The 23,555-nt window shown below is 34.8% G+C and overlaps 2 protein-coding genes across 11 annotated transcripts in view; one reads left to right on the top strand and one right to left on the bottom strand.

The window, feature by feature from the left end:
- HBP1 (HMG-box transcription factor 1) overlaps positions 1-22,162 on the top strand; it is a 28,656-nt gene extending 6,494 nt beyond the window's left edge. For all 3 annotated transcript variants that reach the window (XM_069462634.1, XM_069462635.1, XM_069462636.1), the window contains exons 2-11: positions 2,350-2,533; positions 4,651-4,879; positions 7,750-7,891; positions 8,271-8,382; positions 8,473-8,585; positions 10,863-11,019; positions 11,723-11,867; positions 17,940-18,257; positions 19,873-20,014; positions 21,058-22,162. In XM_069462634.1, the coding sequence (XP_069318735.1) occupies positions 2,350-2,533; positions 4,651-4,879; positions 7,750-7,891; positions 8,271-8,382; positions 8,473-8,585; positions 10,863-11,019; positions 11,723-11,867; positions 17,940-18,257; positions 19,873-20,014; positions 21,058-21,075 (1,560 nt within the window). In that variant the 3' untranslated portion in view covers positions 21,076-22,162. The remainder of the gene's footprint in view (positions 1-2,349; positions 2,534-4,650; positions 4,880-7,749; positions 7,892-8,270; positions 8,383-8,472; positions 8,586-10,862; positions 11,020-11,722; positions 11,868-17,939; positions 18,258-19,872; positions 20,015-21,057) is intronic.
- Positions 22,163-23,043: 881 nt separating this feature from the next.
- COG5 (component of oligomeric golgi complex 5) overlaps positions 23,044-23,555 on the bottom strand; it is a 276,711-nt gene continuing 276,199 nt past the window's right edge. For all 8 annotated transcript variants that reach the window (XM_069461710.1, XM_069461711.1, XM_069461709.1 and 5 more), the window contains one exon: positions 23,044-23,233. In XM_069461710.1, coding sequence (XP_069317811.1) covers positions 23,119-23,233 — 115 coding nt within the window. In that variant the 3' untranslated portion in view covers positions 23,044-23,118. The remainder of the gene's footprint in view (positions 23,234-23,555) is intronic.

Below are 23,555 nucleotides of genomic sequence, written 5' to 3' on the forward strand. Positions count from 1 at the left end.
GATTTGTGCGACTAATCACATTTCCTCTAGCTACCAGTTTTATGGGGAATTATTATATCCTAGGAGATTGGCTATAACTATATACTAAGACTGATTAATCAGTATATTGTACTAAACTTAAGTATTAATTTCTTTCAAATGCCTCAAACATCTTTTAGGTAGGTAAATTGTTAATTTGCCTAAGTAATGGCATGATACATGATTTTTACTAAGATGTGTTGGATGACTTGTCATAATATTTCGCAGGGAGGAAACTGCTGAAACTGAGTAGCTGTTTGGTCTGCTGCTAACAATGTATTTTCAATAACTGTTCTATTTAGGACATTAAAAACCTAAAATATGTATAATTGCCCTATGTCAATCTGGGGATAAAAAAATTTAAAAGAAATCATTTTATATTTTTTCACTTTGTTTCAGTTCATCCTCACAACTACTCTAGGAGGAAAGTAGTGTAGGCCTCAGCCCTATGTTACACATGAAAATATTACGGAGAAACTCAGTCACTTAGGTCATGTATTTAGTAAGTGATCAAGCTGGAATCAAAACCCATGTTGCCTCACATCTAACCCAGTGCCCTTTTCACTACGCCATAATATATCTTACAATCAGCATTGAGCAAGGCTCTAATGCACAGGGTAAGTTAGGTAATTTTTGAGGGGTAAGGCAGAAAGCTTCCAAAATAGAATATTAGAAATAAAGTAAGGCAATACACAGTTTGGCTATATGTGTCAAGAACCTGGTATCTGGGAATCTAAAATATAATCAGATGTAAGAAAATAACTTTTAAAAATAAGTGTGCAAATCCAGTGTTTAGAAGAGTGAAAAAATTGGGAATATCATATTTAGCAATAGGAGGGATAAATGGATTTTGGCACATTCTTTTGATATATATTATTTAACTCTTTAGATCTTTGCAAATAATGATAGTGAAAAATGCTTATGAACTTATGTTAAGGAAAAAGATATCACCTATAATATGAAGTATGGAGAAAAAGTATGATTGTGGGAATGTGTACATGAAAAAAGAGATTGGATTATAATACACCAAAATGTTAGCAGTATCTAAATCTGGCTGCTGGATTAGAAGTAACCATTATATTCCTTTTTTTAAAATCCTTTTTCAGTTTGTTGTTCGTTGATTGTGTATTTTCTAGCCAGGAAAACATATTTCATAGTCAAAAAGATTATGAGAAAGCCTTTGTAGAAAGAAATTTGTCAGTATCACCAGTGTTTATTGGTGATTGCGTCATGGCCTAGATAGCTTATAAATACTAAGTAATGAACATCTTTTCATTGCAGTTTTGATCAGCCTGGGCTGGGATACTTTTAGTTACTTTTAACAGTGATATATTTTATTGTCTTTTTTTTTTTTTTTTTTTTTTTAAATAAATGGGTCCTTGCTATGTTGTCCAGGCTGGTTCAAACTCCAGGGCCCCAAGTGATTCCCCCCAGCCCCTCCTGAGTGGCTGGGACTACAGGCACAAGCTACTGTACCCGAGTAGAACTTTTTTAAAAGTGGGATTTGGAGTAAAGCCTGAGAAATCAGGAAGTTTTCCTGCTGTTGTCACTTATGTTAAATATAAATAACATGTTAAGTAATTTGATCATTTGTCCAAAGGCTGAGTGTAAAAGGTATAACCACATTTCCCTTTCATAATAAAATTTACTTGGTAGACTTTGCTGAGAAATTATTTAAGTGTATTAATCTATATTATTGTCTTCCTTATGATAACGTTGTAGGCTTGATGAAGGTAGATTTACTAGTTTTTTAAATTTCCTATGATTGTTATTCATCTTTCTAGAAGTAATAGGCTATTTAGAATGACAGGTTCTTTTTATTATGGCCAGGTCCCAATTTCTCATTAAGAAAACCTAAGAACATTTTTATTTTTATGAGAATTATATGTGGCTGTTTTAAGAAACTTTCTTACATGAAATAGAGTATTCCTCCAGTCTTTTTTAGTTTTATTGCAGAAAATTTAATTTTCTTTTGAATTTGAAAGTACAACTGGGAAAAAAAGTTTCATTAGTTTTAGTATCTGCATCTGAAAGGGGAGTTACTATGTTAAAGAAATAAAAGTATATATATATCTCCATTATGTATCAGAAAAGACTTTTATAAATTCAAGATGCTGATCTTTTGGGATTCAGGTCTAATTTATTATTGAGTACACAGTTGTAGGCCAAGATATAGAGAGTCATCCTGGTCTAAAGGATTTGAGAGAGATATAAATGGCAATGTATAATTAAGTTAAAAATGCAGCATTGTGATGACTCTGATTTTATGCTTGTATATAATGTCTGAATTGCATGATTTGACATTTTTTCTCGTATTGTTTTTATTTTAAGTCGGAGCACCATAACATGGTGTGGGAAGTGAAGAGAAATCAGATGCCTAATGCAGTACAGAAACTCCTGCTGGTAATGGACAAGAGAGCTTCAGGAATGAATGACTCATTGGAGTTGCTGCAGTGTAATGAGAATTTGCCATCCTCACCTGGATATAACTCCTGTGATGAGCACATGGAGCTTGGTAAACAAAATTAAAAATTATTCAGGAGTCTAACTAAGATTCAGATTAATTTTCATGTTTAGCCAGCTTCTCCACCAGCCTTGACTGGCTAGAAAAGTATGTGAAGTTTTTGTATGTTAGGAATTTTCCACATTCTCTTGTTATGGTTTCTAAAATATTAAAACCAGCATGAGTTTGAGTTATTTATGGTTATAGAGACTCCTTCACAGATTATTAAACTAAACTGTTTTGCTTTGTGTGAAAAGATTGGACTATTAAACACCTTAGGGAAACCTCACTTGGTGGATTTTTAAAAGATAATACTTTTGCAGTATCCTTCCAATAAACTCAGTAAATTATGCTTAGCCATTTTTCATGTCTGATTTGTTGGTATAATGGAGAAATTACAGTGGACTCTTGAGGGTCTGAATTTATAGTTATCACTATTGCTGGGCTACTCTAGAGATAAATGTGAGACATAGAAATATGGTTTGTTGAGGTATGTTTTTGAATTGCATTACTTTGAGGCTGGTGTTCAAGAATAAATAGCTAATGAATGACCTTGGCTTCTGCCCAGTTTTTTTAGCTTCGCTTTGTCCCCATTTGATGTAGTTTTCCTTAATATTGATGAAAACCCTGAGGAGAAGATACGACTGTCTTCATTTTACAGATGATGAAATGGAGGGGATTATGTACTACAGTAATGTTTGGAAATTTGGGGATCCTGAAGGTCTTGGGACATAAGCTGTTTGAATGCCAAGGATTTTTCTGGGCCCTGATATTTATTGAGTGGTGGTTACTGTTGAGCAAGGAGCACCATTTTTATCAAGTAGTTGATTCTCCACCATCATGTCTTTGGTTTCAGGAGGAACTCAGAGCCTAGTCAAAAACTTGACCCCTTCTACTCATGACTTCAGTTGAAAAGCAGTTAATTTCCTGAACTTGAAAGACAGAAATGAAGCTTTTAAAGTAAATAAAGAAATGATGGTTAAAGGAAGAACGTTGACAATGAGGGACGGGAAATAGCTACACCAGCTACAATGAAAATTGTAGGGTAGAATGATTCTAAATTAGTTTGGTGTTCTAGAACTCCTTGGCTGCTTCATGACTCCATAAAAGGAGTCAGTTTTATGAATGGATATCCTAAACTAGTATTTTTAATTAAGACATTTTAGTTTTAGTAGATTACTTTCGAATATTTACCCGAATAGGAATTATGTGTACTTTCATAGTAACATTTAGGAGACTAGAAGTTTCCTTGACTTGTATGTTTAAGAGACTCAATGGATTTGTAGAGTTTGTAGATGTTTCATAGAGGGGATTTTTTTTTAAAGCCTGTAAGATGCTTTTTCTTTCTGCTAGATTTTATTTCTTTTCTTTTCTTTTCTATTCTATTTAAAGAATTCAATATTTTGGAATTCACTGTTCCTTATAGTGTCTGTAGGCTCAGTGTACATGAGTGGTACTTGGGCAATATTTCTAGTTTTCTCTCTTGGGGAGCTGAAAATCTTATTATGAACTACCTTTTGGGAATGTACTTACAGGAAAAAGTAGCCAATAAACTTTACCAAGTTCTTATTAAAAATAAATACTATAACACAGAATTGTGTAAATTATACCTGAAAATTTATATAATTTATAATATTTATGAAAATTGTTTTCATTATTATAGTAATCTGTTTAACAAGTTAAGTAATAAGTACATATATACACACATAAAATGCTCTTTTCCTCATTAACATGCTAGTGTAAAAATGTGTCAGACATATATGGGTCACTCCCAGGTGAGGTACAAAAAACTGGGGGGGGGAAAGGAGACACAAACTGAACTCTGTTTTTCCAGTTTATGAACAGTTGTGGTAATTACATGGTTTAGGTAGTGAAGTCATTACTACATTTACATTTGTTGGGTTTACTTTTCTCTTAGGCTCTCTTGACTCTTAAATGTACAAGGTGTCATTTGTTAAGTTGAAGGTTGTTTCATTTCAGAAAATGTTTTGGATTTAATTTTGAATTTATGATTTTCCTCTCACAAAAGCAAGTAGCTAAATTTGAGGACTTCTCTTCCAACTGCAATTATAGTATTATTCCTGTGTTAGTAATTTCCTTCTTATAATTTTGAGTGTGCTTATTTGCAGATGACCTTCCTGAACTTCAGGCTGTTCAAAGTGATCCTACCCAATCTGCCATGTACCAGCTAAGTTCAGATGTTTCACATCAAGAATATCCAAGACCATCTTGGAACCAAAATACCTCAGACATATCAGAAAATACTTACCGTGAAAATGAGGTAGATTGGCTAACAGAATTAGCAAATATTGCCACTAGTCCACAAAGTCCACTTATGCAGTGCTCATTTTACAACAGGTAGGAGCAGTGGTTATATTTTTATTTAAAAATTCTATCATCATAAAAAGCTATTTAAATTTTTTCCAGTTTTAGAAGTAATAATGCTGTTAACCATCTAATGGGTAGTTAAATTAGAACTTACAGTCACTAGAATTAAGCTCTTTGTCTTACAGTGATCAAAGAATTATTTCATTCAATACCATGATTTCATATTTTGAGAATTAGATAAAGGGGATAATGAGAACAATAGAATAAGAAATATTTGTAAATGTTTAAAAGTCATCAAAAATAAATTCGACCAAGACATACTTTCATTATATATTTCTACTTTGTGTTTGTCTAAAGAACAATAGTTGTAATAAACATTATATTTTAAACTTTTATCAATCTTGAGTTTGGTTCCTTTTGGTCTAGGTTTGTTTCTTCCACAGTGGATGTGGCCTTACATTGCTTAATTGTTTGCTATTTCTAAAATTTGCTAATGTTAAAATCTTGAACTTTTAAAAGTAGACTCTCATTGGTAAAAACCATTGTTTCATATGTCCAGACCAGAATTTAAGAAAATGAGTTATTGTGCTGTGAACTTACGGAAGCTTCCATAAGAAGCTTCCTAGGGAGACCTAAGTGGATAGCATTTCATTATTTATCCCTAAAAAGACATGGAAAAATATGATAGTTTGTAAAGAAGAGAAATGCCCAGATTTGCACTCCTGTGGGTGGAAAATGATAGACCAGAGTTCATACCAGGTGATTTAGGAACAACTGTGAGTTTTGATGGTGGTCCTAAGGTAGTGTAATGCTTTGCAGAAGAGTAAGTTTTTTAGGAATGAAATTGCAATTTTCTTGCAACCCATTAAGTTATGCTGCTTTTCTTGTGTTTAGCAGGATATTGATCTCGATTATAGCAAATTCAGTTTCATTAACTTTAGTTTACTTTCATGTCATTTTCCACAGGAAAGAAAACTTCCTTTTCAGAGTACCTTTTAGTCCTAGTTTTCATTGTAGTCTTAATAGTCAAAAAGCTAAAAATTCTTTGACATTTTTGAAAAAACCCAACCCTGATTTAACTATCAAACTTTTTTCCATTTCTAATTTAGAGATACTACTTTTCATTTGTCACAGCAAAATCATGAGGATTAATAATAGAGTTTATGGAAAGTGAGCAGACCCTTCAGAAGAAAATCAGTATAAAGACAGACGTAAGGAAGAGAGTAGCTCCCTGAGGATGTAATTTCATTCTCTGCAGCAAGACACTCTTCTGTCTTGCCTGCCTTCTAACACTGTCACTGTCACTGGCTGTTCATGCAACTTGTAGAGTGTTAAACTATGTTAGTTATTGAGCTTTGGATGTCTGAAGTCATAAATGTAGTACCAAGGAGTTGAGGACAGGTAAAGTTTTTATTATCCCTGAGTAGATAGAGGGATGAAGAAACTGATGGTATTAGTGCTTAGACATGTTTAACATCTTAATTTTCTCAGAACATTTAGGCCATGTACATTTTAGAATATCACATTGTTACATATGTTTTAAGTGATTAAACAGAAGAACTGGTAGAACTCACATTCTTTTACTTATTGGTCATGAAGTCAGGGATGAACAAAAAGAATTTTTAGCAGTTTGGCCATTCTCTAGTATTTCATCTATATCTAAATGTACAATAATAAAAGGATGGGCAATCTTTGGGCAAAGACAAAATACTCAGCATAAAATTTGAAATCCAAAGTTGATTGGAGAATATGCTAAAATGCATGGAAATTTGAGGGGCTTTTTATTTAAGGAGTGACATGAACATGAAAGCAAAGTACAGTTTTGTAGATCGTTATTTTAAAATAATTTCTGGAAAGGTATAATGAAAATGTTAATGAGGATAAACTAAAAATTGAGGGGCCATAAAATATCTCAGGAAATAGAGGAAGAATAGGAAAGATGTCCCTCCTCATCTTTTGTAAAAGAGGGTTGGTACAGACATGCATCAACTTTTTTTCTGTTAAGGACCAAATGCCTATTTGGTATCTCGCAGGATTGTCCTGATCGGGGACCTTCAGATGGCTTTCCCTTCTGGCCTTGCTGTCTTCCTTTCTGGACTCCTGAGTCCATGCACATTACTAATCATCCTTTATAGGCTTGTTTCTCACTGTTACCCCACCCATGAATTATCTGCTCTGTCTGTGAGAGAAGGATTTGAATATCTTCTTCGGAACGCCATATATTCTAAAGGGAGTACTGCCTGATAAAGAGACTTTTGTGGTGAAAAGCGTATTTTTTTTCTTTTCTTAAAGTTGATCCTTGAAGGAAAATAACTAGACCTGTTGCTTTTCAACAGGTTTGTATTAGAAAACAAAAAATAGTGTCCAGTTACAAGGAGGACAAATAGGCTGCTCTCTGCTATAATAAGTTTAAGCATTTTTTTTAAAGGAGTAGTTCTTTATATCTGCCCAATGATACATGGTTGGTATATAATGAGTTCATTGTTGGTCATATTAAGCTTAAATGCTTTATTATACTGAGGCTTACTGAAAACATCAAAGTAGAAGAAAAAAATGAATGGGGAACCCTGCATAGGGGGTATTACTATTCATGAATGAAAATGTGCACATTTATACATATTGATATAAAAATGAATGGGATAAATAAACAGTAGTAGTAATTTAAAATACATTCTCAAATCTGGGAAAAAATGGTGTTTAAAATGTGTGAGGAACATTTGGGTAAGAAGTTTAGTTAAGGTACAGCATATGATAGATGGAATCTTATGTCTTTACTAGTTTACCATAAGTATCTTATATGTAACAACGTTGGCACTTTAAATATGAAGTTCTTTTCATCAAAAGGAAGGATCTACTTTAAGGACCTATGCTTTACGTTTAAAACTGCTGCTTTATTTTAGATCATCTCCTGTACACATCATAGCTACTAGCAAAAGTTTACATTCCTATGCACGCCCTCCACCAGTGTCCTCTTCTTCAAAGAGTGAGCCAGCCTTCTCTCATCACCACTGGAAGGAGGAAACACCAGTAAGACATGAAAGGGTGAGTTTATTTATGAGGTTAAACTTTTATGAAGTTTGTATAACAGTTGAAGTACATTAACTTTCCTCACCTAAGAAATTCTTTTGGAACACATACAAATGGGAAATAGTATATTTTAATGTTCTGTTAATGATCTGGATTCAGTTTTATAAACAACTCTATTAACTGTTAGGAAAGTTTATTACTAATGGGAACGTACATTTAATTAAAACTTCCAAAAATGTCAGGTTTCAAAGGCATTGTATTTTTCTCTAAGTTTAGAATGATTAATTTATCCACTAATAAGAAATGTGAGCTTAAGAACTGGGGATAAAAATGGTTACTAAAAGATGCATTTAAAAAGTAAAAATAAAAAAGGTGATAATATGTTTGTCTGTAGGCAAATAGTGAGTCAGAATCTGGCATTTTCTGCATGTCCTCCCTGTCAGATGATGATGATTTGGGATGGTGCAATTCTTGGCCTTCAACTGTTTGGCACTGTTTTTTGAAAGGTAAAGGAAAAAATACTTTAATTATTTACACCTAACTTGTGTTGCACACTACTCACACATCTAATATTTGTTTTCTACTTAAAACTTTAGGCACACGATTGTGCTTTCATAAGGGAAGCAATAAAGAATGGCAGGATGTTGAAGATTTTGCTAGAGCTGAAGGCTGTGACAATGAGGAAGATCTTCAAATGAGTGCTCACAAGGTTGATTTAAAATTCTTTTAAAAATTTTTCAAAATCTTTCCGAATGAAACATAAGATTTATTGCTAATCTGCAGAATAGCCTCCATTGACTTAATATGTAAATGACATCTTACATTTTAGGTAGAGGTTTTGTAGCCGCTCATTGTTGCTTAACTTGATAGGGAGGACAATGATTTTGGGTTTACCTTCCTAATTATGCTTTCTTGAATGGAAAAAGTACATTCCTTAGCAATTTTTTATGTTTCATACATTTTATGTTGGGAAAAACTGACATTAAACTGACTAAACTGACATTAAAAATAAATAATAAACTAACCAAAGCCTTTTCTTAGGTCATCTACAAAGTGGTTAATTCCCCTGTAGATAATTGAGAGTTGATTATATTAAGTTACTTTTAAAATGGCTCCATAAAACACTAGCATTTTCTAAGTTGATGAGCAAAAGCAGTAGTGAGCAACATTATCATAAATACCGATTGACACCTTTCACTTTGAAATCTTTAATTTCTCCATCTCCCCCGTAGGCACAGAAAACCAGTAGGTGAAGTGTACTTGTTTAAAATTCCTTTTTTGATCCCGCTTTTACTACTGAGTCTCTTGAGAAAAATAGTCCTGACTTGGCTGCCTTCATTTTTCCCCCCTTGCTGTTAATCTTCATTCTGGTAAAGTTCGCAGTAGTCTGACTTTGGCCTCTGCCACTCTGCTAAAATCTAAGAGGTTACTAGCTTTAAATTTCTAGGACTAGAGACTTCTGCTTGTTCTGTTTGACATCTCTGCAATTTTGACACATTGGGTTAGTTCCTGACTTTGTCCTTTGATCTGTGTAGCATAGCATAGCAGTGTCCCAGTTCTGTCTTGTTGACTGGGTGCATGTCTGCTGAATGTAAGACCAGGTTTGGCCCTCTTCACTCTCCTCACCGGTTCCTCTCTGCTGATAATGCCCACAGCACTTCCACAGTGTCAGGTGGAAGGCACTCTGGACTTAGAGTCAGGAAACCTGGGTGCTCTTTCTAGCTCTTACTGCAGCCGTCTGTGTAACTGACCTTAGGCAGATTGTTAACCCCTCTGGGTGTTGGGTTTGATCTGTAAAATGGGATTGAATTAGTTTTAAGGTCTCCTGTAGCTCTAAGAATTAGAAGATTTTGTAATTCAGTTATTTCCAATATATGTCTATAGCCTTCACCGGCACATTTCCAAGTGCATGTTAGACATCTCTACATAACTGTTGGTTCTTTAAACTTAGCTTAGTACGACCAAAACTGCACTTAACTTTTTCTTCCCCTTCCTAGCTTGCTTTTTCCCTGTTCTTCTTTTACACCTAATATGATCCTTCTTGATTTCAGGGTTTTCAATCTGGCAGTTGTCTTTTGCTATTCTCATTGCTTCATATGCAGTTGATTCTATTTCTGTAAAGATTTTTAACAATCATCCTTCTCTCTCATTCATAACTTTGTTCATGTACTAGTGTAATAATGATTGGATACTATAGCTAATTATTGGCATGTTTGTCTTCTTTGTTTTTCTGTGTGATTTAAGGATTTAAGGGTGAGGATCATGTCTTGTTAATGTTTGTATTTTCAGAGCCTACCTGGTATGTGTAAATGCTCAGTATTCATTGAATTTTAATTTAGTCTGGTTCTGCCACCACTGCACTTGTCAATTCAGGACTATACTGGGTATCTCTCATTATATCGTCAAATAATTGAATATGAGATTCCTTCTTATTCTGCAATCGTTATCATCTTCAAATTGACAATCATATTAATAAAGATACTTCCATTGACGTCCCAATACCTTCTAAGTAAAAAGTTTAAGCACTTTGCCTGTCTTTCAGAGCCCTCTATGAATTGGCCTCTCCTGTTTAGCCTTATTTGCCCAAATCTGAACTCACCTTGTATTTTTAGCGAATACTCGGCACTCCCCGCCAAAAGTTAATTACAACTGTTCTGGTGCAAAACCTGTTCTTCTTTCTACCTTTCTGAATTGCATTGTTCTTTGAAATCCCAGTTCAAATGAGAATTGAAAGTCCTCCCTAATCTTGCTTTTGGAATTAACAACTTTCTTTATTAACTCCATCACCACTGTATGTGAATTAAAGTGTTTACTCCAGTCTAGTTATTTATTTGTCTTTCTTCACTACTGGGTTGAAAGATCTTTAAAGGCAGGCATCCTGCTTGGGTGTTTTTACCTTTTTCACAAAGTCTTACATATAATGGAAGCTTCACTGTGTGTTGAATTGAACATTTCCAATTCATTCACTCTGTGCATATATTTTCAGGGCTATGGTTCTGATGGTCTAAAGTTGTTATCACATGAAGAAAGTGTATCATTTGGCGAGTCAGTACTGAAGTTGACTTTTGATCCTGGTACAGTAGAAGATGGTTTACTTACTGTAGAGTGTAAGCTGGACCACCCTTTCTATGTTAAAAATAAAGGTAGGGCTTTAACTGAATTTGTAGTAACTTTTTAAAGAAAGCTTCTTAAATCTGTAATTATATCTGTGGCTTTGATGATTAAGGAAAAAAAAATTTGGAGGGAAAATTTCTTTCAAACTACATAAAAACTACCATAGGAAATGCTTATAATTATACTTAATGATGCTCCAGTATCTTAGCAATAGTCAGGTGGAATTCAGCTTCCTGAGTCTGAGAAATTTTTAGATTCATGTAGCATACTATAATAAGCTCTCTGTTATCTTATAGTTTGGGGAATGAAGTGTGATAATCACATTTTCGTTAAGAGTTACCAAATATGCTATAAACCAAACTCGCTCTTCAGAGCTTTATTATAATCACACCATGTTAAACATAATTTGATAATTCAGAGACTATTTCATGGTCTTGGTCACTCAGCACTTCCATAAATCTACAAGATAGTGAATAAATGATGATGATTGATACATCTACATATAGTAATAAAGTACTGGATTAAACTAGTTTTGGGGAGCTTTTACATTGTTGAAAGAAAATACTTATCTAGTACTACTTTACTGCAGATACATGACTTGTGTTAGAAAATCTTTTGGGACTTATTTTAAGAAATAACTTTTTAAGATACAGAAATGGTATGTCTGTTGTAAAATAATTAGGGTGCTTTCTGTCAATACTCATTCTTTATGCAACTATTGTTTAACTTCAGGTTGGTCATCGTTTTATCCAAGCTTGACTGTGGTACAGCATGGCATTCCATGTTGTGAAATTCATATTGGAGATGTATGTCTACCTCCTGGACACCCCGATGCCATTAATTTTGATGATTCAGGTGTTTTTGATACATTTAAAAGGTAATATTGGATTCTTTTTTTTTTCTGTTAAAGTTTACCCTTAATTTAAGAAATAAGAGAACTAGAGGAAAGTATAAATATGATTAAATGAAAAAATATTAGGTAATTAATAGCTGATGGGGAGTTTTGCATGTAGTTGTTATATAGGAAAATTGAATTTATAAGACATTTAGGATTAGATTAGAAAGAATATCATGTTATGTAACCAGGAGTTTAATAGATAAGCTTTGATAGTTATATACATTAAAAAATCCAGGCAATGTGGCAACTGTTTTTAACCAGCCCATAAACCTCTTTTTTTTTTTTTTTTTTTTTGAGACAGAGTCTCACTTTGTTGCCCAGGCTAGAGTGAGTGCCGTGGTGTCAGCCTAGCTCATAGCAACCTCAAACTCCTGAGCTCAAGGGATCCTCCTGTCTCAGCCTCCCGAGTACTTGGGACTACAGGCATGCACCACCATGCCCGGCTAATTTTTTCTATATATATTTTTAGCTGTCCATATAATTTCTTTCTATTTTTAGTAGAGATGGGGTCTCGTTCTTGCTCAGGCTGGTCTCGAACTCCTGAGCTCAAACGATCCGCCCACCTCGGCCTCCCAGAGTGCTAGGATTACAGGCGTGAGCCACCTCGCCCGGCCTCATAAACCTCTTAATAGTCTGTTTGTGGTTTTTTTTTTTTTTTAAGCTAACTGTATTTTTTTTGGTAGTTAACTGTATCTTTGTTTAATATTTATTTTGACCAAGGGTGTTACATGGTTTAACAAATAGTAAAAAATAGCCAAAACTTGACATTTTAGAGAGGGAAGCAGTTTTTCCTGACATCACATTGCTAACAAGTGGCAAAATAGGACAAGAACCCATGTGTCTTGACTTTCAACATGGTTGACGTACTGTCGCAGTTTTTTTATGGGACTTTTCTGGTGTTAGCACTGAAAATCCAGCATCTCTGGAAACCCCTCATTCCTAGACAGACTGGGACAATTGGTCACCCTACTCTTAGAAGGTGCCTGGAGAAAGTCTGTGTGTAGATACCTGGGATTTAAAGACTCATTCTTTCTTTAAGGTAATTATGAAATCCATATCATGTATGGGCACTAATTAGTGCCCTAAGAATTCTTAAGAGTTCCTGCTGGCCTGTAGATTTTATTTCCTTCAATTTAATATAAATCAAATTTAAGGTTAATATATTTTATATATCATAAGTGAGACTAATATTACTAAAAAAGCAAATAGCATAGAGCCTGGCACAGGCCATGTGCTCAATAAATGTTTATAAGATTGTAAGCTCGATACTGTTCTGTTGAAACCCTCATATACACTCTTCTTTGAAAAACTAGAAAAATGACACAGAATTTTAAGGTTGGATACTGTAAGTATTCTTAGCATGTAGATCACTGATAACTCCTGTATTTTGGTGAGAGAATAACCTGATAAAGCCAATTGTCTTCCAGAATTTTTTTTATCTTACAGAAGTGAGTATCAGCAATTTCACTCTGTTATGTATCCTAGTGAAGTAAATTCTTGTAGACATGCTCAAGGAGATGTGTCAATAAGTTCATAGCTGAATTGCTGGTGATAGCAAAAATGTGGAAACAATAAAACTACCAATTAACTGGAGAGTGAATACATAAATTGTGATATAATTGTACAATGGAATTCTTTTTTATCAGTGGAAAATGAATGAACTGTCGCTATATACTTTAAAATATGGATCAATTTTTAAAACAATGTTAAGTAAAAATAAGTCTCAGAAGTAAACAATGATTCTATTTTTATGGAATCATGTTCTTTAGAAATATATCTAATAAAACTATAAATATAAGTATATAAGCTTTATATATTATATGTAATATACATTGTATAATCATGTCAGGAGTCCCTCAAGACCACCCCCCGGTTTGATGATTTGCTGGGAGAATTCACAAGACTCAGCATATAATTATGCTCATGGCTATGATTTATTATGGTAAAAGCATACAAAGCAATATAAGGAAAGGGAAAAAGACGGGGTGAAGTCTGGAGGAAGCCAAGCTTCCAGGGATCTCTCCCAGTGCTGATGCACAGGACACGGTTAATTCCCCCAGCAGTGAGTTGTGACAACATGTGTGAAATGTCTCTACCAGGAAAGCCTGTTAGACACTCAGCACCCAGGGTTTTCCTCTGCCTGGCACGTACCAAAATTCCAGACTTCCAAAGGAAAGTGGCTGTTCAGAGTAAACCATGTTGTTTGTACACACAGCTTAGGCATACTAAGCTATCCTTATCGGTTGTGGGAATGACGGGAACCCTCTTGAAATCCTAGTTCTAGATGCCAGTCAAGGGCCAACCTTGTAAGAAGACCTTTGAAAGGATAGCGGTATTGAGTAATATTATTTTTATAATAAAATTATTGAAAGTAAGAATGATAAGCCATTCAGGAGAATAGTTATCTCTGGGAGTAGCAAATGAACTTAAAGTGATATTAGAAATGTTTTTTAATTTGGATTGTGGGTTCACTGATATTTGTGTGCTTCATAACTTAGATATATGTTATATATTTTTATGTGTTAAGTATCACATAGTGCAAAACTTTGCTTTTTTTTTTTTTTTTTGACAGAGTCTCACTTTGTTGCCCGAGCTAGAGTGCCCTGGCATCAGCCTAGCTCACAGCAACCTCAAACTCCCAGGCTCAAGCAATCCTTCTACCTCAGCCTCCTGAGTAGCTGGGACTACAGGCATGCGCCACTATGCCCAGCTAATTTTTTCTATATATTTTTAGTTGTCCAGCTAATTTCTTTCTATTTTTAGTAGAGACAGGGTCTCACTCGTGGCTCAGGCTGGTCTCAAACTCCTGAGCTCAAGCAATCCTCCCGCCTCGGCCTCCTGAGGGGTGCTAGGATTACAGGTGTGAGCCACTGCGCTTTGCCTACTATCTGCTTTTTTGTAACTTTGCTTTTTAAGGCAAGAGGAAAACCTTGGCTGCCTAATTTTTGTTTGTCTGAGATAGGAAATTCTCATCACTTGATCCCACTGGATACTAATCCCTCTCAAGATGACCATGGTCACTGGTCTCATTTTACTGTTGAGTGGCTGTAGTATAAAGCTCACCTTTCCCCTCCTGCAAAGGAGTGGAAATGGGCAATTTCATCCAGAAGAAACCATGAAAAAGTTGAGAAACATGAAGTTGACTAAATTTTCTTTGTGGATTTGATTATGACTTGGGGGTTAAAGGACATGGTATCTGGCATAGAAAGAGCAAGAAGGGAAAAGAAAGGCAGGGAGAGGAAACACTCAGTCCAAGAGGGAACCCCAGAATAAATTCTTAGGTCTTTTGGGGATTTGGGGCAAGCTCTTGGATCATGGTTTACAGGGAAGGACACTGGAGTGGTTTCTAGCTTGGTAAGAACTGTAAGAAGTTAATAATAAGTTGATGAGCTCTTAAACCCAGTTCAAAGCTCTATAGAAAGGAGGCTTCCAAGTGAGAGCGTGCTGTAAAGAAGCCCTTTCTGAGACTTTTGCCAGTTTTGACTTTGTGAAGTTGACATTTCTATTCAGGTAATGTGATAATTTAACAAATTTATTAAGTGCTTATTACTATGTGCCAGGTACTGTACATGTTAATTTATTTAATCTTCAATCCCTATTGCTAGATTATATCCTCATTCTACAGAAAGAAAAAGTTAGGAGAGGTTAAGGAACATGCCCAAAACAAAGCCAATTACTATCAGAATTAGGATTCAAGATAAGTAAACTGAGGCTAGATGGTTTATTTAACTTGCCCAAACATAGTGTGACCTCATCTCTACAAAAAAATAGAAAAAAATTAGCTGGGTGTGATCATGCACACCTGTAGTCCCAGTTACTGGAGAGTCTGAAGTGGGAGGATCACCTGAGCCCAGGAGTTTGAGGTTGCAGTGAGCTGTGATGATGCCACTGCACTGTGGCCTGGGCAACAGGGCGAGACCCTGTCTATGAACGAATGAATGAATAAGTAAATAAGTTTATTTAGCTTGCCCAAGGTCATATTGCTAATAAGTGGCAAAACTGGAATTTGAACCCAAATAAAATTTTACATTATGTTCTCCAGAATTTAAAAATGAGTTAGAATGACCATGCCTCTTCTTTTTCAGAAGTCTATAAAATGGAGATAATATTGGGAAAAGGATTAAATGAGTTAATACATGTGACATAGTTAATAGGCACTACATTGTTGTGGAGTTTGCCTTTAAGAGTAATGATTAGACAGTGAAGTAGAAAAGAACATTCTAAGGTTGAGGACTGGCATGTACAAAAAGTAGGGGTGTGAAACAAGGCACATTTGAGGAACTACAGATGGTTTAGTGAAGAGAATGAAAACTTACCTGAGGTGGTATAGCAAAAGATTAAGCTGCTGGTAAAGATGTCCTATGTCACACTTTAAATGCTGTAGTCATATCAAAACCCTGAATTTTGTGATTATTTCAAGCTGATTTAAGTTGTATCCATAATGGAAATAGATGATAGTTGTATTTGTGCCACTAGATGGTGGGGTTTTCACATTTTAGTAATTAGTTTACCTTGTATCTTTTGGTATTTTCAAATTGTAACTAAATATTTTCTTTCAGAAGAGATTAATAATTTTGTGTCAGATTCATTTGTAGTGAAGTTTGCTATTTTTCTAAATTATGTATGAGAGGGGCTTACAGTATTTTTATGGAAGTTGCAAACCTAGAAAGCCAAAATTGTTTCTCTGACATACTGATTGCTAAGCATTCATGAGATAATTCTGCAGTGATAGTGTAAGTACATTATTTCATGTAATACCTTTAAGGAAAAAAAAAACATTGTATGGTTGGTAATTGCTAAAAGTCATTTTTACTGTGTGTAGTAAATGGCATGGACCTAGCTCATTTAGCTTTTCATCTGTCTTTAGAATATTTCTTAATCTCATATGCGTCACCTTTGGGCAGATGCTGTTTCTACAGCCAATATCAACCTATTTTGATATATTACTAGAATTTCTGTTTCAGGGAGAGATGTAGGGGCTGGATTCTGAATAAAAGGTTTTTTTGCCAAGAAGATACGAATTATTAAAGGCAGAGAGTTAACAGTTGGAACAAAGGAAAATTCTTTTGACTGGTGTATCTTTAGGCTGTAATCTACATTAGCTCTAATTTTCAGCTATATTTTCAATTAATAGGCTTATTATCTGTTCACCTTGAGTTGAGTCAGTAGCAGTGTGAGGTACTGTTGAGGAAACCTGGGGCTTTGAAGGTAGACAGATCATCTGAGTTCAGATTCTAGCAGTGTGGCCTTGGGTGAATAATACTTTACTTTTCTTAGCTTGTTTCTTCATATAAAAGAGGGGATGACGATACCATCTAAGCAGGTTTGTTGAGATGAGAGAATAATATGGATAGTTTATTTCCATGCCTATGTAAACTGGATATACAGAACAAAATGTAGCCTTTCCTGATAAAGGTGGGTTTTTACTATGAACTTACTGGGCAATGTTATAGTACATAGTTGGCCTTTTGGGAGACTGATATATGTGTTTGACTTTTTACATAAACAAAAGATCCAGATTATGGGGTATGTTAAGTTTCTTTAGCTGCATTTAATAGCTTTTGACTGCCCTCATCCAACCTTTTGTCTTCTGTAGTATTTAGTCCTTAAGCCTGGTATATTGCCTCCACTTCATTTTAATTTTCGAGCTCTAGGCTAGAAATCGCATTAGCAGATCTGTCAAGAAGTGAATTTGAAGTAAGAATAAGTACGTTGTGTATGATTTGGAGGAGTTACTTGCTATGAACAAGGCATGTTGATTATAATATTTGTTTGGGGGGGTGAAGTCTTTTTTTTTTTTACTTTTCTATTATCTGCATAGGGTTTTTTTTTTTTTTTTAAGAATTTTAGTCAATGCGTATATAGAATTCATTTTATTAGTATAATAAGCACCTGTCAGTGGCAAAAGTTGTTAAAGTAGTGTTGGTAACATTACGTAGGGGAAAATGCATTGAAAGTTCTAATCAAATGTTAAGGTTTTTTTTTAAAACCCTGTTTGTAGAAATTGGATAAATTGAATTAAAACCTCATTAATTTTTTTTAATTTCATAGCTATGACTTCACACCAATGGATTCTTCTGCAGTGTATGTGTTAAGTAGTATGGCTCGTCAACGTCGTGCATCTTTGTCTTGTGGAGGACCTGGGGGTCAAGATTTTGCAAGATCTGGATTCAGTAAAAACTGTGGCTCACCTGGATCATCACAGCTCTCTTCAAATTCTTTATATGCTAAAGCTGTCAAAAACCACAGCTCAGGGACTGTGAGTGCCACTTCTCCTAATAAGTGCAAAAGACCAATGAATGCCTTCATGCTTTTTGCCAAAAAATACAGAGTTGAATATACTCAGATGTATCCAGGGAAAGATAACAGGTAAAAATAGTGACAATCTTACTATAATAACTAAACACTTCAATGCCATTCACAGCAAGTGGGATAGTTAAGCACACTTACTCTTCAGTAAGCTTTTTAATTGAATTCTGTTTCCTTAAGTTGACATTAAAGTAAAAAGTTTAAGTGGAATTTTTAGGGCATGTATAATTACTTTATAATACCTAGACAGATAAATGAGTCTAGTGTGGAATGTGCAGGCACTGGCAATTTGTAGTAAGTTGCCAGACTTGTCAAAAGTTGTCTTCAGTAGAACCCAGGAATAAAAATTAACTCAAGTCCTTCCTAGTCTAAGTATTTACATTTTAAAAAGAGAAGCTTATCCCAAATGCATCTGAGAATTGATACATATGTATATTTCCTTTGAAAATATTACACATAACACTTTAATGAATAACTTTGTCCTAGTTTCTGGTTATTTCTTTAGATTCCTACTCTGAAGAATTCGAAGGACTTTCTCAACAGCATTGAAATTTTTAACTGTTGGGTTTGTGTGTGAATATTTCTTACCGATTTGTTTAACTAGTAAATGTTCCAACCACTATGTGGTACTTTTAACCCACTGCTATAAAAGTTGGTTTTTACTGAGGGAAGATGCAGCACAATGTTTAATGCTTCAACTTATTAGATAAAAAGACAAGTAAACTTACACAAACTTAATTTCTTTTTAAGTAGTAGAGCTTCTGTGTTTATTGTTCTTCTAAAGCACATATTCCTATCTTTAGTTTCCTTATCAGTCAATATAAAATCACTTGTATAGTCACTCCGGGACCTTGTGTCTCGTATGAGTGTCACAGAATGAATGGTTAATAGCTCTTCATAGAAGGAATGTGGTTTATGTCTGCATACCCTGGGTGAGACTATTTTAGTAGGTTTGGTAGCAGAGTGACAAGTATAAATAGGAAAATAGTTTCAAATTTCTATCATGCTGAATCCTATCAGTTTGATTTCTTACTGTTTTGAGTTTATCCAATTTTCTCAAGTAGTAAGTATGAATATTGCCTAAGGTTTAATTGGTTTCATCTTAAGAGATAAACAAGAAGCATACATAGTTAATTCTACATTTTCAGTATGGTTGCATGAATGAAAAAAAAGACCTTTATCATAACATTGATAGGTTAGGGGCATAAATAGAACACAAGAATAACTTTTATTATGTAAGAATAACTTTTAATACAAGTTGAATACTTTATGCTGATACTGAACAGTCTTACCTTTATACCTTAAACATCTTTTAAAAACTGATATACAAGGATAGATCTAATGGTAATAATTTAAACCTTTTCTTTGAAATCTTAAAATTTTTTCTTTAAATATAAACTTTGTACAATATCCAATTTCTAGCCATTTTAGATTCCTTTGACAATTGGGAATATTGACACTATCCCAGGGGGCTTTAACTGCCAAGATTGTGATAAATGGACCATATGACTTGGGATTTTACTAGAAATGACTATTATAGCCTTGACCTTTTGCCTTCTCTATGATGGACAAGATTTTTGTCTTTTTTTAACTTTACATTTTTTTCTGACGTAGCAGCACTTGAGTTTTATGAAAAATTCATGCCTTTAGCATTTTGTAAATATTTATTTTATAGAGCCATAAGTGTGATCCTGGGTGACAGGTGGAAGAAAATGAAGAATGAAGAGAGAAGGATGTACACATTAGAAGCAAAGGCTTTGGCTGAAGAACAGAAACGTTTAAATCCTGACTGTTGGAAAAGGAAAAGAACCAATTCAGTACGTTTCAATAAGTAGTTGTTTAAAATTATTTTGATTTATCCCCACAGTATACTGGCATGTTGGAGCAATTGTTACAACCTTTAAAAGGTTGTAGGGACACTCTTTTATAGCATTTTCATACTTCAGAGGCCAGTAATGTTTTCCCATCATCATATAAGGAAGACTGCTTTTCTTTTCATCATATGCCATACTCAGTTTGCATGGAAGTAGAAATCTCAGGCAAACTTTAAAAAGAATGTTCTAAATGTTAAGGTAAAACAATAATTTTGGAATATGTTATTTCTAGTTGGGTTGAAAGATGGGCATTATTAACCAATTAATGTCACAGTAGAAAATTTCTCTAATTTTTGGTGGTGTGTCTCAGTAGCCTTTCTTAATTGGTGAGAGAGTAATGAGGATGGAGGTGTTGGGGTACACTAACTAACCTTCATGGGGACTTCTGCCATTGGCACAGAATTTCTGGATTAAGAACCTCAAGAAAGAGAAGAAATAGAAAGGCCCGGGAAAGATGGTAAATAAATTCATACCAAAATCTATCTATCTTGGATAGACTTGGTGCTTAGAACTTTTCCATTATTAGACTAGCATCTTTTAAGAAAATTTCACTTGGTAGACTAGAAGTGAAACTAGTAGGTGTAGTAAGAGGGCTGGCCAAGGACATTTGTGTATGTGTACGTGTTTTTTTAGTAATGCGCAGGTCACATCTCTTAAAATTTTCAAGAATTTATTTTAAAGAAGTAGGTGAGAAGATGGCTGGACTGGATTTTGGAAGTTCTTTGTTAATTTAGAATTTCATGTGGTGGGACTTTGCCTGTATCACCTTTCTTTTCTGTTCATCCTAGTCCATACACCTTACTTTTCATAAATTTTCTGGATGCTTGAACCATCAGATACTAGCAAATTTTGAAATCACCTTTGAGAGAGCAGTTTTTTTTAATAGTGAACTTACAAACATTATCTTGCACATCTTACCGTTCACATATGGAATTACCTATGTATTGATCTGTAAACATTCACTGTGTTTAATTTTATTTCCACAGGGCTCACAGCAACATTAAACCAGGATGCTTGTGTTCTTAAGTCTATATTTGCATAAACATTGACTCTTGATGGAAAGACTTAAGAAGATCAAGGTCTCACCATATGTCCTGAATTTGTGTGACCGTAAGATACTGATAGCATTGAGTCTTGAAATGATTTAATATGAGTGAAGATTTGCTTTCTCCATTAGAGCATTAAGTAAGCTAAAACTATCAACATTGTAAACCAAATTGCCTTATTTTTCTTCCAAACTTCGTATATGTCTATCAGGTAATATAGGCTTGAAAATTGATATCCTGTGGTGCTAAAGTACAGTAGAAAGAGAGGAGAAGTGTATACATGTTTTATTTTAAATTGTACGAAAGGGGAATTTAAAAATATGTAACTGCTGTTTATACATTTGGCTCCTTACTGCTTATTAATCTGTATTGTACACATGATGGAATGAAGCAGAAGCTGGGAGTCGGCCTTTCCTCAAGCAGCCACCACATGGCTCAGCATCTGTGCCAAACACAGGCACTCCTAGTGTGGCCGGTGCCAAGGGGCTACCAGAACATGTGGCAGGTGGCTGGTGTCAGTGTCCCAGTGTAAGAGCCACCTGCTGCAGTTCCCATGGCATGCTGAGTTTATGCACCAGGTGGCAGCAGCCATCCATTATTTCCAATGGAGACCTAGCCCAGGCCAAGATAAAGTTAGTTAATAGCATTGGGATATAGTCACTGTAATGGTGCTATTAACAGTCAACACCATTGTATTTTTTAACTTCGTGTTCTATATCTCCTCAGCCACGTATCTTCAATATATTTTGTCATCATATCTTTATGGTGGGGGCAGACTTTGCACTTATTGCAGTGCAACACTTGCACTTTACTTTTCATCCAACTGTCTAAAATTAGAGCAAATACATTGGCAATACAGCTGCTTTTGCTCTGAGCTACAATCATGGCTTTTCATGTTACTTACCAAGTGGTGTTTCTGGTTAGGAATCACAGCTGTAAAATTGATTTCAGTTCATTACACTTCTTCATGATGTTGCCCCTAAATTTTGCACACTATATTCTTGTATATTATTTCAAATAAAATGAAAAAAAAGTTGTTTACCTCTGACTTGACTGATTTTTTATGTTTGAGTTGTCGGGATAACGGGTTCAGGAGACAGAAAGCATAAGGCAAACTTCCTGACACTTAGACTTTTGTTTTTATAATCAGGAGGCTGCTGCTGGGATTTAAAAAATTAAAAACAAAAATGTTAATAGTGGGGCAAGGGCAATAAAACAAATAAGGACTTAGATTATCTGTTTCTTAGAGAATCTTTGTAGAATAAAAAATATTTTTCACTTGACAACTTTGTTACAAGGTTAAACCACCCCCAAAGTCTGCTTTTAATAAAATGACAAAGTGTAGAGAAAGCCTTGCTTTATTTAAAGATTCAGTATGACATATTTAAACAAGAACATTTAACCCTACATCTTAATTTTGAATATGTTAGTGGTTCCCAAACTTTTGTTGCATATTGGAATCACTGTGGGGATTTAAAAAAAAAAAATACTGATGCCTGGCTCCCACTCCCTCTCCCAGACAGGTTAATTACTATGGAGTGTAAGTCGCGCATCAGGATTTTTTTAAAACTCCCCTAGTGTTGTCAGTGTGCAGCCATATTTGGGAACCACTGAGCTCGGGAAGAGGGCAGCTTGGGAAAAACAGGCTACCTATAACTTGTTCATATCCCTTTAGAAGCAATGGGGACTTTGTGTGGATGTACCCATAGTGGAACTCAGGTGATAAAGAAATTTTAGCCTTGTACAAAAGTCTGAAAGGAAAAAAAGAATCTCTCTGGAATAATCAGGTCCATGAATTTTAAAGGCTGTGATGATAAATCTTTTGACATTTTATGCTACTTAAAGTAGAAGTGCTAAAGAGGTAAAGATCAACAGGAAATACAGAAAAATCCATTACATTCTGAAAATAGTAAATAGTTGCTGTCTAAATTTTAGAGTATGTGTTACTTAACTGCCGACTATGAATGGGTTAGCACGAAGTGGAGATTGGATTTCATATTGTTACTGAAGAGCAGACATAGCTTTTTGAAGCAGCTGAACCATTATGGGATAAACTGGTGCAAATTCTTTGCCTTCTCTACTTCTCACTGTCTGGACGTAAGCTTCCAGGGCTCCCCTGAAAACCAAAATGAAAACAATATCAAAATATTACATAAGTTATATAAAACAGCTTAGGAGTTATCAATATAATAGAAATAAGCTCATTTCTGAAACTGCTTTGCTCAGTTCTACAAGCCGAGTAACCCACAGCATTCAAACATTCATTTGGTAGTTTTACTATGGTTAGTGGGCAAAACCATTTTTTTGGTCTGTACTTAGTGGTCTGAGTCGTCATATACTTGGACTGACTAGTCATGTAACTCGCAGCTCTCTGGCCTTTATGTGCATGCTTGGTTTCCCTCCTCTACTTGCCTATTAAAGAGACCTCTGAAGAGCTG

Source organism: Eulemur rufifrons, chromosome 29 (genome assembly GCF_041146395.1).
Source record: "Eulemur rufifrons isolate Redbay chromosome 29, OSU_ERuf_1, whole genome shotgun sequence".
Classification (NCBI taxonomy): Eukaryota; Metazoa; Chordata; class Mammalia; order Primates; family Lemuridae; genus Eulemur; species Eulemur rufifrons.